The sequence below is a fragment of the Nerophis ophidion genome, linkage group LG08 (assembly GCF_033978795.1).
Source record: "Nerophis ophidion isolate RoL-2023_Sa linkage group LG08, RoL_Noph_v1.0, whole genome shotgun sequence".
NCBI classification, from domain to species: domain Eukaryota; kingdom Metazoa; phylum Chordata; class Actinopteri; order Syngnathiformes; family Syngnathidae; genus Nerophis; species Nerophis ophidion.
The window spans coordinates 70,888,674-70,904,155 of record NC_084618.1 but is presented as its reverse complement, the minus strand read 5'-3'; the positions used below and the strand labels follow the sequence as shown (position 1 = coordinate 70,904,155).

The window sequence follows — 15,482 nt, the reverse complement described above, 5'->3', positions numbered from 1 at the left end:
AAATAAATTAAAAAATATTTGTACTTTTTCTTTGTGAGTTGAAAAAGTTAGAACCGATGATTTCTCTGCTGGCCGGGTATGTCTCCAGTGCCCCTTCCTGCTTTTCTCAAATTGCAAATTGTGATCGGACTCTCACTTGGGAGTGACAAGTGAAAATCCAATCACAGTCACGTTTAGCGTAAGGCTACCTAGATGGGCTACTGTCAACAACTCGTGATCGGATTGGCTATCGCAGCTGTCTATAATTTGTTTTTAATCTGCCTGAAGGTGAATTTCTGAGACTTGTGTTGGTTGGCTGGTGTCAGTCAGCTAGCAGGATTACGCCAAAAAAAAACAAACACAGTGGAATTCAATGACTCACTCAGGTGACGCATGTGCATAGCAAGAACCCACAAAAGTTTGGTGCACATCCACATCAAAACATACCAGTGATGTCCTACTTCGCCCGACTTTCATAAATACCCCTCAAAATACCATAATTTATTTCACCACATGACCACGGCTGGAAAAAAGGCTATACAGAAACACACTTGCGCACTTCTGACCTAAACAGTGTACAAAACAGGCTATATTTCCGCACATTTAAAAATTAATGAACTCGCATCAGCATTTAAAATATACCTTACGTAGTAGTGCATAAATTAAAATCATTGTAAAGAACATATCAAATGTGTAAAAATAAATTAATAAAATATTTGTACTTTTTCTTTGTGAGTTGAAAAAGTTAGAACCGATGATTTCTCTGCTGGCCGGGTATGTCTCCAGTGCCCCTTCCTGCTTTTCTCAAATTGCATCTTGTGATCGGACTCTCACTTGGGAGTGACAAGTGAAAATCCAATCACAGTCACGTTTAGCGAAAGGCTACCTAGATGGGCTACTGTCAACAACTCGTGATCGGATTGGCTATCGCAGCTGTTTATAATTTGTTTTTAATCTGCCTGAAGGTGAATTTCTGAGACTTGTGTTGGTTGAATGGTGTCAGTCAACTAGCAGGATTACGCAAAAAAAACCCAAACACAGTGGAATTCAATGACTCACTCAGGTGACGCATGTGCATAGCAAGAACCCACAAAAGTTTGGTGCACATCCACATCAAAACATACCAGTGATGTCCTACTTCGCCCGACTTTCATAAATACCCCTCAAAATACCATCATTTATTTCACCACATGACCACGGCTGGAAAAAAGGCTATACAGAAACACACTTGCGCACTTCTGACCTAAACAGTGTACAAAACAGGCTATATTTCCGCACATTTAAAAATTAATGAACTCGCATCAGCATTTAAAACATACCTTACGTAGTAGTGCATACATTAAAATCATTGTAAAGAACATATTAAATGTGTAAAAATTAATTAATAAAATATTTGTACTTTTTCTTTGTGAGTTGAAAAAGTTAGAACCGATGATTTCTCTGCTGGCCGGGTATGTCTCCAGTGCCCCTTCCTGCTTTTCTCAAATTGCATCTTGTGATCGGACTCTCACTTGGGAGTGACAAGTGAAAATCCAATCACAGTCACGTTTAGCGTAAGGCTACCTAGATGGGCTACTGTCAACAACTCGTGATCGGATTGGCTATCGCAGCTGTCTATAATTTGTTTTTATTCTGCCTGAAGGTGAATTTCTGAGACTTGTGTTGGTTGGCTGGTGTCAGTCAGCTAGGAGGATTACACAAAAAAAAACCAAACACAGTGGAATTCAATGACTCACTCAGGTGACGCATGTGCATAGCAAGAACCCACAAAAGTCTGGCGCAAATCCACATCAAAACATACCAGTGATGTCCTACTTCACCCGACTTTAATGAATACCCCTCAAAATACCATAATTTATTTCACCACATGACCACGGCTGGAGAAGCGCTATACAGAAACACTACTGAGCATTGAATCAGCTAAACAGTCTACTAAACAGGCTATTTTTCGGCACATTTAAAAATCAATGAATTAGCATTTAGAACATACCTTACGTGGTATTGTCAAAATTAAAATAATTGTAAGGAACATATTAAATGTGAATAAATAAATAAATAAAATATGTGTACTTGTTCTTTGTGAGTTGAAAAAGTTAGAACCGATGATTTCTCTGCTGGCCGGGTATGTCTCCAGTGCCCCTTCCTGCTTTTCTCAAATTGCATCTTGTGATCGGACTCTCACTTGGGAGTGACAAGTGAAAATCCAATCACAGTCACGTTTAGCGTAAGGCTACCTAGATGGGCTACTGTCAACAACTCGTGATCGGATTGGCTATCGCAGCTGTCTATAATTTGTTTTTAATCTGCCTGAAGGTGAATTTCTGAGACTTGTGTTGGTTGGCTGGTGTCAGTCAGCTAGGAGGATTACACAAAAAAAAACCAAACACAGTCAAATTCAATGACTCACTCAGGTGACGCATGTGCATAGCAAGAACCCACAAAAGTTTGGTGCACATCCACATCAAAACATACCTGTGATGTCCTACTTTGCCCGACTTTCATAAATACCCCTCAAAATACCATAATTTATTTCACCACATGACCACGGCTGGAGAAAGGCTATACAGAAACACACTTGCGCACTTCTGACCTAAACACTGTACAAAACAGGCTATATTTCCGCACATTTAAAAATTAATGAACTCGCATCAGCATTTAAAACATACCTTACGTAGTAGTGCATAAATTAAAATCATGGTAAAGAACACATTAAATGTGTAAAAATTAATTAATAAAATATTTGTACTTTTTCTTTGTGAGTTGAAAAAGTTAGAACCGATGATTTCTCTGCTGGCCGGGTATGTCTCCAGTGCCCCTTCCTGCGTTTATCAAATTGCATCTTGTGATCGGACTCTCACTTGGGAGTGACAAGTGAAAATCCAATCACAGTCACGTTTAGCGTAAGGCTACCTAGATGGGCTACTGTCAACAACTCGTGATCGGATTGGCTATCGCAGCTGTCTATAATTTGTTTTTAATCTGCCTGAAGGTGAATTTCTGAGACTTGTGTTGGTTGGCTGGTGTCAGTCAGCTAGGAGGATTACACAAAAAAAACCCAAACACAGTCGAATTCAATGACTCACTCAGGTGACGCATGTGCATAGCAAGAACCCACAAAAGTTTGGCGCAAATCCACATCAAAACATACCAGTGATGTCCTACTTCACCCGACTTTAATGAATACCCCTCAAAATACCATAATTTATCTCACCACATGACCACGGCTGGAGAAGCGCTATACAGAAACACTACTGAGCATTGAATCCCCTAAACAGTCTACTAAACAGGCTATTTTTCGGCACATTTAAAAATCAATGAATTAGCATTTAGAACATACCTTACGTGGTATTGTCAAAATTAAAATAATTGTAAGGAACATATTAAATGTGAATAAATAAATAAATAAAATATGTGTACTTGTTCTTTGTGAGTTAAAAAAGTGAGAACCGATGATTTCTCTGCTGGCCGGGTATGGCTCCAGTGCCCCTTTCTGCTTTTAGAAAATTACAAATTGTGATTGGAATCTTACTTGGGAGTGACAAGTGCAAATCCAATCACAGTCACGTTTAGCGTAAGGCTACCTAGTTGGGCTACTGTCAACAACTCGTGATCTGATTGGCTGTCGAAACTGTCCATCAACTGTCTATCCAGCAGAATTCATACAGCGTTGGCAACAAGCAAGCTGAATTCTGATTGGATAAAAGCTCTAACGTAAAAACAAGCAACACTGGAGCCTAATAAGACATGAAGAGAATATGATAAATACTTTATGGAAAGTAGATTAAAAATAATTTATGAATCTACAAACCCCGTTTCCTTTTGAGTTGGGAAATTGTGTTAGATGTGAATATAAATGGAATACACTGATTTGCAAATCCTTTTCCACCCATATTCAATTGAATGCACTACAAAGACAAGATATTTGATGTTCAAACTCAAAAAACTTTGTTATTTTTTGCAAAAAAAAAATTAACTTAGAATTTCATGCAACACGTGCCAAAGTAGTTGGGAAAGGACATGTTCACCACTGTGTTACATCACTTTTTCTTTTAACAACACTCAATAAACGTTTGGGAACTGAAGAAACTAATTGTTGAAGCTTTGAAAGTGGAATTCTTTCCCATTCTTGTTTTATGTTGAGCTTCAGTCATTCAACAGTCCGGGGTCTCTCCTGTCGTATTTTACGCTTCATAATGCGCCACACATTTTCGATGGGAGACACAGGTCTGGACTGCAGGCGGGCCAAGAAAGTACCCGCACTCTTTTTTAACGAAGCCACGCTGTTGTAACACTTGTGTTGCTGAAATAAGCAGGTCCATGATAACGTTGCTCGGATGACAACATATGTTGCTCCAACACCTGTATGGACCTTTCAGCATTAATGGTGCCTTCACAGATGTGTAAGTTACCCATGCCTTGGGCACTAATACACCCCCATACCATCACAGATGCTGGCTTTTGAACTTTGCGCCTATAACAATCCGAATGGTTATTTTCCTCTTTGTTCTGGAGGACACCGCGTCCTCTGTTTCCAAATATAATTTGAAATGTGGACTCGTCAGACCACAGAACACCTTTCCACTTTGCGTCAGACCATCTTAGGTGAGCTTGGGCCCAGCTAAGCCAGCTGCGTTTCAGGATATTGTTGACAAATGGGTTTGGCTTTGCATAGTAGAGTTTTAACTTGCACTTACAGATGTAGCGACCAACTGTAGTTACTGACAGTGGTTTTATGAAGTGTTCCTGAGCCCTTGTGGTGATATCCTTTACACACTGATGTCGGTTTTTGATGCAGTACCGCCTGAGGGAACAAAGGTCCGTAATATCATCGCTTACGTGCAGTGATTTCTCCAGATTCTCTGAACTTTTTGATGATTTTACAGACCGTAGATGGTAAAATCCCTAAATTCCTTCACCCCGTCTTTGTTTGTGAGTTACTTAGCATTTCATGGAAGCTGCTTTTATACCCAATCATGGCACCCAACTGTTCCCAATTAGCCTGCACACCTGTTGGATGTTCCATATAAGTGTTTGATGAGCATTCCTCAAATTCATCAGTATTTATTGCCACATTTCCCATCTATCTTGTCATGTGTTGCTGGCATCAAATTCTATAGTTAATGATTATTTGCAACAACAAAAAAATGTTTATCAGTTTGAACATCAAATATCTTGTCTTTGTAGTGCATTTAATTGAATATGGGTTGAAAATGATTTGCAAATCATTGTTTATATTTACATCTAACACAATTTCCCAACTCATATGGAAACGGGGTCCGTATGCTCTTGATTTATATTAGGCCAGCAGAGAAGGCTTTGACAGCTTCAATGGCACTGAAACATACAGATAGTTATTTTCAACCCTAAATAGACTTGTCACCTGCCCCAAATAGGACTACCATGATATAATGGTTTAGCCCTGATGCTGACTGGAAGAAAAAAGGCTTGACAATGTATTCTATACAAAAGAGCGAGTGCAAAAAAAAAAAAAAATAGCAATAACAGCGCTGGAGAGGAGACCGAGCTGTCTAAAGTCTGAAGCCTTCTCTAAAATGGTTACTCTCACATGCTTTTTGTCTGCCTTGGCCGCAGTACCTCGGTGTAGATTAAAACTGAAAGTTCCATTGACACATCCTTCTCCACTCTTACTACCCGCACCTGGTACATCATGACACCATTAGAACTAAGGAGAATAATATGTTTTTCAATCAATATCGCCTTTAATCACAAATGCCTCAAAGGGCTGCACAAACCACGACCAAATCCTCAGCTCTGATCCCACATTAGGGCAAGAAAAAACCTCAACTCAATGGGAACAGTGGATGCTGAGTAGATAGGCTTAAAAAGGTCGGAGTCCATTACATGTGTGTGTGTGTGCATAAATTAAAAACAGAGTGAAATCGTTGTCTTTATTTCTTGGAGCAAAACCAAGGCCAAAGCTGGTCACTTCTAAGGCGTTCAATTTTGCTCAAAAGTGGTCAAATATTCCTCCAACAGCTCCGTTAATTGTGACGTGTATCCAAGTGAAAATAAACTATGTATTTTAAGGGTTCCCTCTTCTTGCCATAATATTCTTTACTATTATTATTAATAGTAATACTATAGCAACGCAATTGACTTTTTGAGTCGAAAATCAGCAAATTTTGCAAGCACGAGCAAAAATGCAGGTGTGTAGGGCAGTGCTTCTCAAAGACCCCTGGGGGTACTTGAAGGTATCCCAAGGGGTACGTGAAATTTTTCAAAAATATTCTAAAAATAGCAACAATTCAAAAATCCTTTATAAATATATGACAAAATATGAATGTAATTTCATAAACTGTGAAAAGAAATGCAACAATGCAATATTCAGTGTTGACAGCTGGATGTTTTGTGCACATGTTCCATAAATATTGATGTTAAAGATTTCTTTTTTCGTGAAGAAATGTTTAGGATTAAGTTCCTTAAATCCAGATGGATCTCTATTACAATCCCCAAAGAGGGAACTTTAAACTGATAATTATTTCTATGTGTAGAAATCTTCATTTATAATTGAATCACTTTGTAACGGTCTCACGCTGTCGAGTGGGTTCCCAGGACCACCAAGGAAGGACATAGCTTTGTTTATTTTTTCAATAAAAACCTCAGTCCAGGTCGCTTTTCAGCTCCTCTTCTCCGCTCGCTCATCGTCTGTCTTCGGCTCTCCTCCTCTCTCGCTCTGCGTTAGAGGTTTGGTTTTGGAATTGGATTGCATTGTTATGGTATTGCTGTGTATTGTTTTGTTGGATTGATAAAAAAAATGTTTTTAAATAAATAAGAATAAAAATAAAAAATCGTTTTTTTTTTAAATGATAATCGATTCTGAATCGCACAATGTGAGAATCATGATTCAAATTCGAATCGTTTTTTTTCCCACACCCCTACTGACAACACTCCAGACAAAGCTGTGCGTTTTTGTTTACATCCAGTTTTGGGGGTCAAAGTTTTCGGTACATCACTTGTCAATAGTCCGCAAATAATAGGCTATATATATCAATTCATACTGTAACGGCCAGCTAATGTTAATGCTTTATGTTTGTGTGGTTTTGGATTCGATGTCGGTTTTTCCCATGTTTGCCAACACATCGTCCGTGCATGAAAGGTAATTGGCAGAGAATGAGTTAGTGTTGTTGCTCTCTCTACAGAGACGAAAGTGTGTACACGGGAGGTAAAACCTGGTGTTTGTTATCATAAGATTGGTAATAAAAGTTAAAAATAGCAACACACTTTGTGTGATTTCTTCTGGGGGCTACAATATATCATATTATTTTAATTTGTTTTCAAATAATAGATTTTTAAAAAAGTATTTTTTTCAAGGTGTAGCGGTAAAAAAAAAGGACTTGTTCATTTAAATTAGGGGGAAACCCTGACCCCGATTGGAACATCCCTGATATTATTATCCCAGCTAAGACATTTTATTGATTGGCTTTAGCACACTATAAAATTGTGCAAGAATGTGTATTAGGATGAAAATTACATATTTTAGTGCTCCCTGGTAAGTTATAAAATATTATCATCCAACACCAGTGTGTCTGATTGGCATGAAATTTGGTCTAGTTTGCACCCAAATTGCCTTTTTCCCAGATTAAAAATCCGGGCCAATTTTTTTCATGGGAGTGTATTCTGATGAAAACTATAAGGATCCCTGGTGCAATCCCGGCAATAACTCACTCAGTTGTGCCTTTAGGATACTGGAAAGCCCACAACAATTTGTAGGCACCGACAAAAATGTACACATTTCAGGTGAGTGTGTTTGGTCGTCGTCCATTTGCTTGCAGGTGCAACTGAATCAGTCATTTTTGATACACAGTCCTAGTCAAAAGTTTACATACACTTGTAAAAGAACATAATGTCATGGCTGTCTTGAGTTTCCAATAATTTCTATGACTCTTATTTTTTTGTGATAGAATGATTGGAGCACATACTTGTTGGTCACAAAAAACATTTATGATGTTTGGTTCTTTTATGAATTTATTATGGCTCTGTGGAAAATGTGACCAAATCTGCTGGGTCAAAAGTATACATACAGCAATGTTAATATTTGCTTACATGTCCCTTGGCAAGTTTTACTGCAATAAGGCGCTTTTGGTAGCCATCCACAAGCTTCTGGTTGAATTTTTGATGGTGCACTTCGGCTAAATTTGTTCGTTTTCGGACATGGACTTGTTTCTTCAGCATTGTCCACCCGTTTAAGTCAGGACTTTAGGAAGGCCGTTATAAAACCTTAATTCTAGCCTGATTTAGTCATTCCTTTACCACTTTTGACGTGTGTTTGGGGTCATTGTCCTGTTGGAACACCCAACTGCGCCCAAAACCCAAACTGATGATTTTAGGTTGTCCTGAAGAATTTGGAGGTTATCCTCCTTTTTACTCTCTTTAAAGCACCAGTTCCATTGGCAGAAAAACAAGCTCAGAGCGTAATACTACCTCCACCATGTTTGACGGTAGTTGTGGTGTTACTGGGATTAAAGGCCTCACCTTTTCTCCTCCAAACATATTGCTGGGTATTGTGGCCAAATAGCTCCATTTTTTTTCCATCTGACCACAGAACTTTCCTCCAGATGGTCTTGTCTTTGTCCATGTGATGTCACATGAAATTTACCAAATGTTGCAAGCATTGGCGGGCTTCACGGTGGGAGAGGGGTTAGTGCGTCTGCCACGCAATACGAAGGTCCTGCAGTCCTGGGTTCAATCCCGAGCTTGGGATCTTTCTGTGTGGAGTTTGCATGTTCTCCCTGTGAATGCGTGGGTTCCCTCCGGGTTCTCCGGCTTCCTCCCACTTCCAAAGACATGCACCTGGGGATAGGTTGATTGGCAACACTGAATTGACCCTAGTGTGTGAATGCGATGAGGTGGCGACTTGTCCAAGGTGTACCCCGCCTTCCGCCCGATTGTAGCTGAGATAGGCGCCAGCCCCCCCCGTAACCCCAAAAGGACAATGGTTAGAAAAACAAGGATGGAATATTCAACCCTCAACTCAACAATGAGTAGATGAGTGTTATGTGTGTGTAAATGTGTAAATAAATGAACACTGAAATTCAAGTATTTCTATTATATATATAGCTAGAATTCACTGAAAATCAAGTATTTCTTATATACTGTGCTTCACGGTGGCAGAGGGGTTAGTGCGTCTGCCTCACAATACGAAGGTCCTGCAGTCCTGGGTTCAAATCCAGGCTCGGGATCTTTTTGTGTGGAGTTTGCATGTTCTCCCTGTGAATGCGTGGGTTTCCTCCGGGTTCTCCGGCTTCCTCCCACTTCCAAAGACATGGACCTGGGGATAGGTTGATTGGCAACACTGAATTGACCCTAGTGTGTGAATGTGAGTGTGAATGCGATGAGGTGGCGACTTGTCCAAGGTGTACACCGCCTTCCGCCCGATTGTAGCTGAGATAGGCGCCAGCCCCCCCCCCCGTGACCCCAAAAGGACAATGGTTAGAAAAACAAGGATGGAATATTCAACCCTCAACTCAACAATGAGTAGATGAGTGTTATGTGTGTGTAAATAAATGAACACTGAAATTCAAGTATTTCTATTATATATATAGCTAGAATTCACTGAAAATCAAGTATTTCTTATATACTGTGCTTCACGGTGGCAGAGCGGTTAGTGCGTCTGCCTCACAATACGAAGGTCCTGCAGTCCTGGGTTCAAATTCAGGCTCGGGATCTTTTTGTGTGGAGTTTGCATGTTCTCCCCGTGAATGCGTGGGTTCCCTCCGGGTACTCCGGCTTCCTCCCACTTCCAAAGACATGCACCTGGGGATAGGTTGATTGGCAACACTAAATTGGCCCTAGTGTGTGAATGTGAGTGTGAATGTTGTCTGTCTGTGTTGGCCCTGCGATGAGGTGGCGACTTGTCCAGGGTGTACCCTGCCTTCCACCCGATTGTAGCTGAGATGGGCGCCAGCGACCCCGAAAGGGAATAAGCGGTAGGAAATGGATGGATACATATATATATATATATATATATATATATATATGTATATATATATATATACTGTATATATATATATATATATATATATGAAATATTTGACTTGGTGAATCTATAATTTGAGTGGTAAATATACTCCTCACCTCTTAACCAAATCCCCCTTCCCCCTCCCCACCCCCCACCTCCCGAAATCGGAGGTCTCAAGGTTGGCAAGTATGCTTGACAGAGCCCAAAATTGTATACAATACATATTATGTCAAGATGTTTACACTAGCTTTTTGTGTTGAATTCATGTTTTGTCTTTCTCTTCTTCTTTTTTCACGCTATCCCCGACACCTGCGTCGCCATCCAGCAGCGGACGAACTTGGCATCGAGTTCATGGGTAAGACACATTCCTTGTCTTTACGTTACGTGCGACATGGCGTCAGATGGCCGCGTGGGAGATTGCACCTTCCGGGCCTGAATAGGGCCGCTCACCTTGAAAAAAAAAAAAAAAAAAAAAAAATGTGGGCCAGTTGCCATGGAAACACGGCAGCGGGGAATTAGGTGTATACTGCCTCTTTGTCATTAGAGCAGACGTGTGTGTGATGCAACGAGGCTAAAAAAGATGTGATAAGTAAGTACATGTTGGGAATACAAAAGGGAGCTGCATGGGTCGACATTCCCATTTTCCAGGAGGCAAACACGTGTAAACGACAACGTCGCCTTTTCCCCCCCTCCCCCCCGGGCATAGTGACAAGTGCGGCGTGTCCAGGGGGAATGAATCAACACACATTCCCACTGCTTTTCGCCTTCTTTCCCACTTTTGTGCAGAGCAAACAAGCAACCCGCGGAGAAGCTTCCCGTCCTCACACGTGCAAAGCTCCATTTTCCACATTTCATTTCAAGGGTGCCTCCCGGCTATGAGGCTTGAAAAGGCCTGTAATGGTCTTACGTGCATCCGGCGTCTTGCTTTTTCTCTCGGCCATTCACAGGAGTTTTGCCGTGCTTCCGAAGCTCCCACCCCCCAAAAAAAAGGCTAGTTTCAAAAAGAGGAAATTCAAATGGCGCGGCGGCGCTTGATCTGGAGCAGAGCGAGGTCACTTGACTGACGCTAAAGGCAGTGACACTTCTTGACACCGGGGAGGACACGTCTACGGAATAAAGTGCAGCTTGATGACTGCTGCACTCTGCTCGGGACGTCGTCGGCAGGATTTTCGGATCGCAGGAAGCACTCAAAACAGTCGCCGTGTGCAGCGTCTCGAGATAGGCTTGAACCTGTGCAGACAAGGCAAAAGACCTCCCAATATGGTTTTGGAGCACACAGTGGGGCAAAAAAGTATTTAGTCAGCCACCGATTGTGCAAGTTCTCCCACTTAAAATGATGCCAGAGTTCTGTAATTTTCATCATAGGTACACTTCAACTGTGAGAGACAGAATGTGGAAAAAGAAATCCAGGAATTCACATTTTTTAAGAATTTATTTGTAAATTATGGTGGAAAATAAGTATTTGGTCAAGCATTCAAAGCTCTCACTGATGGAAGGAGGTTTTGGCTCAAAATCTCACGATACATGGCCCCATTCATTCTTTCCTTAACACGGATCAATCGTCCTGTCCCCTTAGCAGAAAAAACAGCCCCAAAGCTTGATGTTTCCACCCCCATGCTTCACAGTAGGTTTGGTGTTCTTGGGATGCAACTCTGTATTCTTCTTCCTCCAAACACGACGAGTTGAGTTTATACCATCCATCCATCCATCCATCATCTTCCGCTTATCCGAGGTCGGGTCGCGGGGGCAACGGCCTAAGCAGGGAAACCCAGACTTCCCTCTCCCCAGCCACATCATCTAGCTCTTCCTGGGGGATCCCGAGGCGTTCCCAGGCCAGCCGGGAGACATAGTCTTCCCAACGTGTCCTGGGTCTTCCCCGTGGCCTCCTACCGGTTGGACGTGCCCTAAACACCTCCCTAGGGAGGCGTTCGGGTGGCATCCTGACCAGATGCCCGAACCACCTCATCTAGCTCCTCTCGATGTGGAGGAGCAGCGGCTTTACTTTGAGCTCCTCCCGGATGACAGAGCTTCTCACCCTATCTCTAAGGGAGAGCCCCGCCACACGGCGGAGGAAACTCATTTCGGCCGCTTGTACCCGTGATCTTATCCTTTCGGTCATGACCCAAAGCTCATGACCATAGGTGAGGATGGGAACGTAGATCGACCGGTAAATTGAGAGCTTTGCCTTCCGGCTCAGCTCCTTCTTCACCACAACGGATCGGTACAACGTCCGCATTACTGAAGACGCCGCACCGATCCGCCTGTCGATCTCACGATCCACTCTTCCCCCACTCGTGAACAAGACTCCTAGGTACTTGAACTCCTCCACTTGGGGCAGGGTCTCCTCCCCAACCCGGAGATGGCACTCCACCCTTTTCCGGGCGAGAACCATGGACGCGGATTTGGAGGTGCTGATTCTCATTCCGGTCGCTTCACACTCGGCTGCGAACCGATCCAGCGAGAGCTTATACCAAAAAGTTCTATTTTGGTTTCATCTGACCACATGACATTCTCCCAATCCTCTGCTGTATCATCCATGTATCCATTTTGGTATAAACTCAACTCGTCGTGTTTGGAGGGTCGGTCCGTCCATGCGGCGGCCGGTCCGTACGGAATGATCATCCCACATCGGTTGGCACATTCTACCTCCTGCTCCAGACCGTGACATTTACCGACAGCAGCAATGGTGGCTTTATGCTAATGCAGACTGTGGGAGAGTGTGTGTGTGTGTGTGTGTCGCTCGTAGGACTCGACCCTAACGCTAATGCATGACAAATTCCTCCACTTTTGCATTCCCTTCCCATCCACAGCTGCTTCGCGTCACTGCGGAAATTCAATGGACTGTATTTTCTCCCTCCGCAGAGAGCGGTGACACCTACCAGAGGCAGGTGTTGTCCATCTTCAGCATCGCCTCGGGGATCTGTCTTCTCGGAGTGGCGTGCATGGCTCTCTACCGCCGCAACAAGTAAGCGAGCGCCCCATCCCCACCCTCACCCTCACCCTCAACCACCTGAGTTCAAGTGAGCCGCGGGGAAGTGTGCGAGTGGCTTATACTTTTCATGAAATTGTAAATAATGGAGCCAAATCAGTCAAGAGGAATTTGGGGTTCTCGTGGAGGATTTAAAGGCCTACTGAAATGAGATTTTCTTATTTAAACGGGGATAGCAGGTCCATTCTATGTGTCATACTTGATCATTTCACGATATTGCCATATTTTGCTGAAAGGATTTAGTAGAGAACTTCTACGATAAAGTTTGCAACTTTCGGTGCTAAGAGAAAAGCCTTGCCTCTACCGGAAGTCGCAGACGATGACATCACAAGTGTGGGGGCTCCTCACATCCTCACATTGTTTATAATGGGAGCCTCCTACAAAAAGTGCTATTCGGACCGAGAAAACGACAATTTCCCCATTAATTTGAGCGAGGATGAAAGATTCGTGTTTGAGGATATTGATAGCGACTGACTAGAAAATAAAAAAAATTTTAAAAAAAACGCGATTGCATTGGGACGGATTTCGATGTTTTTAGACACATTTACTAGGTTAATTCTGGGGAATCCCTTATCTTTCTATTGTGTTGCTAGTGTTTTAGTGAGTTTAATATCACCTGATAGTTGCAAGGGTGTCTCCACGGGTGTCTTGACGAGTAGTGTCTCAGGGGAGTCGACGGCAGCTATGGACGGCACAAGCTCAGCTTTTCTCTGGTTAGAAGCGACTTTTTAACCACAATTTTCTCACCGAAACCTGCTGGTTGACATGTAGTCGTGATTCATGTTCTCTTGACCGCGCTCTGATCCATAGTAACGTTTCACCTACAGGAATTTAAAAAAAGGAATCACCATGTGTTTGTGTGGCTAAAGGCTAAAGCTTCCCAACTCCATCTTTCTACTGTGACTTCTCCAATATTAATTGAACAAATTACAAAAGATTCAGCAACACAGATGTCCATAAAACTGTATAATTATGCGGTTAAAAGCAGACGACATTTAGCTGTGTGTGTGCGCAGCGCTCATATTTCCTTAAAACCCGTGACGTCTTGCTTACACGTCATCATTACACGACGTTTCGAAGACGAAACTCCCGGGAAATTTAAAATTGTAATTTAGTAAACTAAACCGGCCGTATTGGCATGTGTTGCAATGTTAATATTTCATCATTGATATATAAACTATCAGACTGTGTGGTCGGTATTAGTGGGTTTCAGTAGGCCTTTAACTGGGAGGTTACTGTTGGCTCTGCAGATACGCAGCAGTAGAGAAAAAGCCAATTCACAAATATGGAAGGCCTGATCTACTACCATACAAAAACCACTCGCTAAACAGCATGTGCAAACTGTCAAATTGCGTGTGATCGACTAAGACTGTATGTGCAATTGGCAAGTGGCGCAGACCGCCTTATTTAGATTTTGCACGTACTATATGGCTGTGGTTCTCAACCTTTTTTCAGTGATGTACCCCTTGTGAACATTTTTTTAATTCAAGTAGCCCCTAATCCAGGGGTCACCAACCTTTTTGATACCAAGAGCTACTTCTTAGGTACTGATTAATGTGAAGGGCTACCAGTTTGATACACACTTAAATAAATTGCCAGAAATAGCCAATTTGCTCAATTTACCTTTAATAAATAAATCTATATATATTAAAAAAATGGGTATTTCTGTCGTCATTCTGTCGTACTTTTTTTTTCCTTTTACGGAAGGTTTTTTGTAGAGAATAAATGATGAAAAAAACACTTAATTGAACGATTTAAAACAGGAGAAAACACGAAAAAAATGAAAATTTAATTTTGAAACATAGTTTATCTTCAGTTTTGACTCTTTAAAATTTTAAATTCAACCGAAAAAAATAAAGAGAAAAACTAGCTAATTCGAATCTTTTTGAAAAAATAAAAAAATAATTTATGGAACATCATTAGTAATTTTTGTTGATTAAGATTAATTTTAACATTTTGATGACATGTTTTAAATAGGTTAAAATCCAATCTGCACTTTATTAGAATATATAACAAATTGGACCAAGCTATATTTCTAACAAAGAAAAATCATTATTTCTTCTAGATTTTCCAGAACAAAAATGTTAAAAGAAATTCAAAAGACTTTGAATAAGTTTTAAATTTGATTCTACAGATTTTCTGTATTGGCCAGAATATTTTTTTTGAATTTTAATCATATTAAGTTTGAAGAAATATTTCACAAATATTCTTCGTCGAAAAAACAGAAGCTAAAATGAAGAATTGAAATAAAATGTATTTATTATTCTTTAAAATAAAAATATATATATTTACTTGAACATTGATTTAAATTTTCAAGAAAGAAGAGGAAAGAATTTAAAAGGTAAAAAGGTATATGTGTTTAAAAATCCCAAAATAATTTTTAAGGTTGTATTTTTTCTCTAAAATTGTCTTTCGGAAAGTTATAAGAAGCAAAGTAAAAAAAATGAATGAATTTATTCAAACAAGTGAAGACCGAGTCTTTAAAATATTTTCTTGGATTTTCAAATTCTATTTGAGTTTTGTCTCTCTTAGAAT

General features: G+C 41.0%; 1 protein-coding gene across 1 annotated transcript in view; it reads left to right on the top strand.

The window, feature by feature from the left end:
• nrg3b (neuregulin 3b) overlaps positions 1-15,482 on the top strand; it is a 672,622-nt gene that overhangs the window by 589,622 nt on the left and 67,518 nt on the right. Inside the window, exons 4-5 of the mRNA XM_061909597.1 lie at positions 10,284-10,313; positions 12,821-12,923. Coding sequence (XP_061765581.1) covers positions 10,284-10,313; positions 12,821-12,923 — 133 coding nt within the window. The remainder of the gene's footprint in view (positions 1-10,283; positions 10,314-12,820; positions 12,924-15,482) is intronic.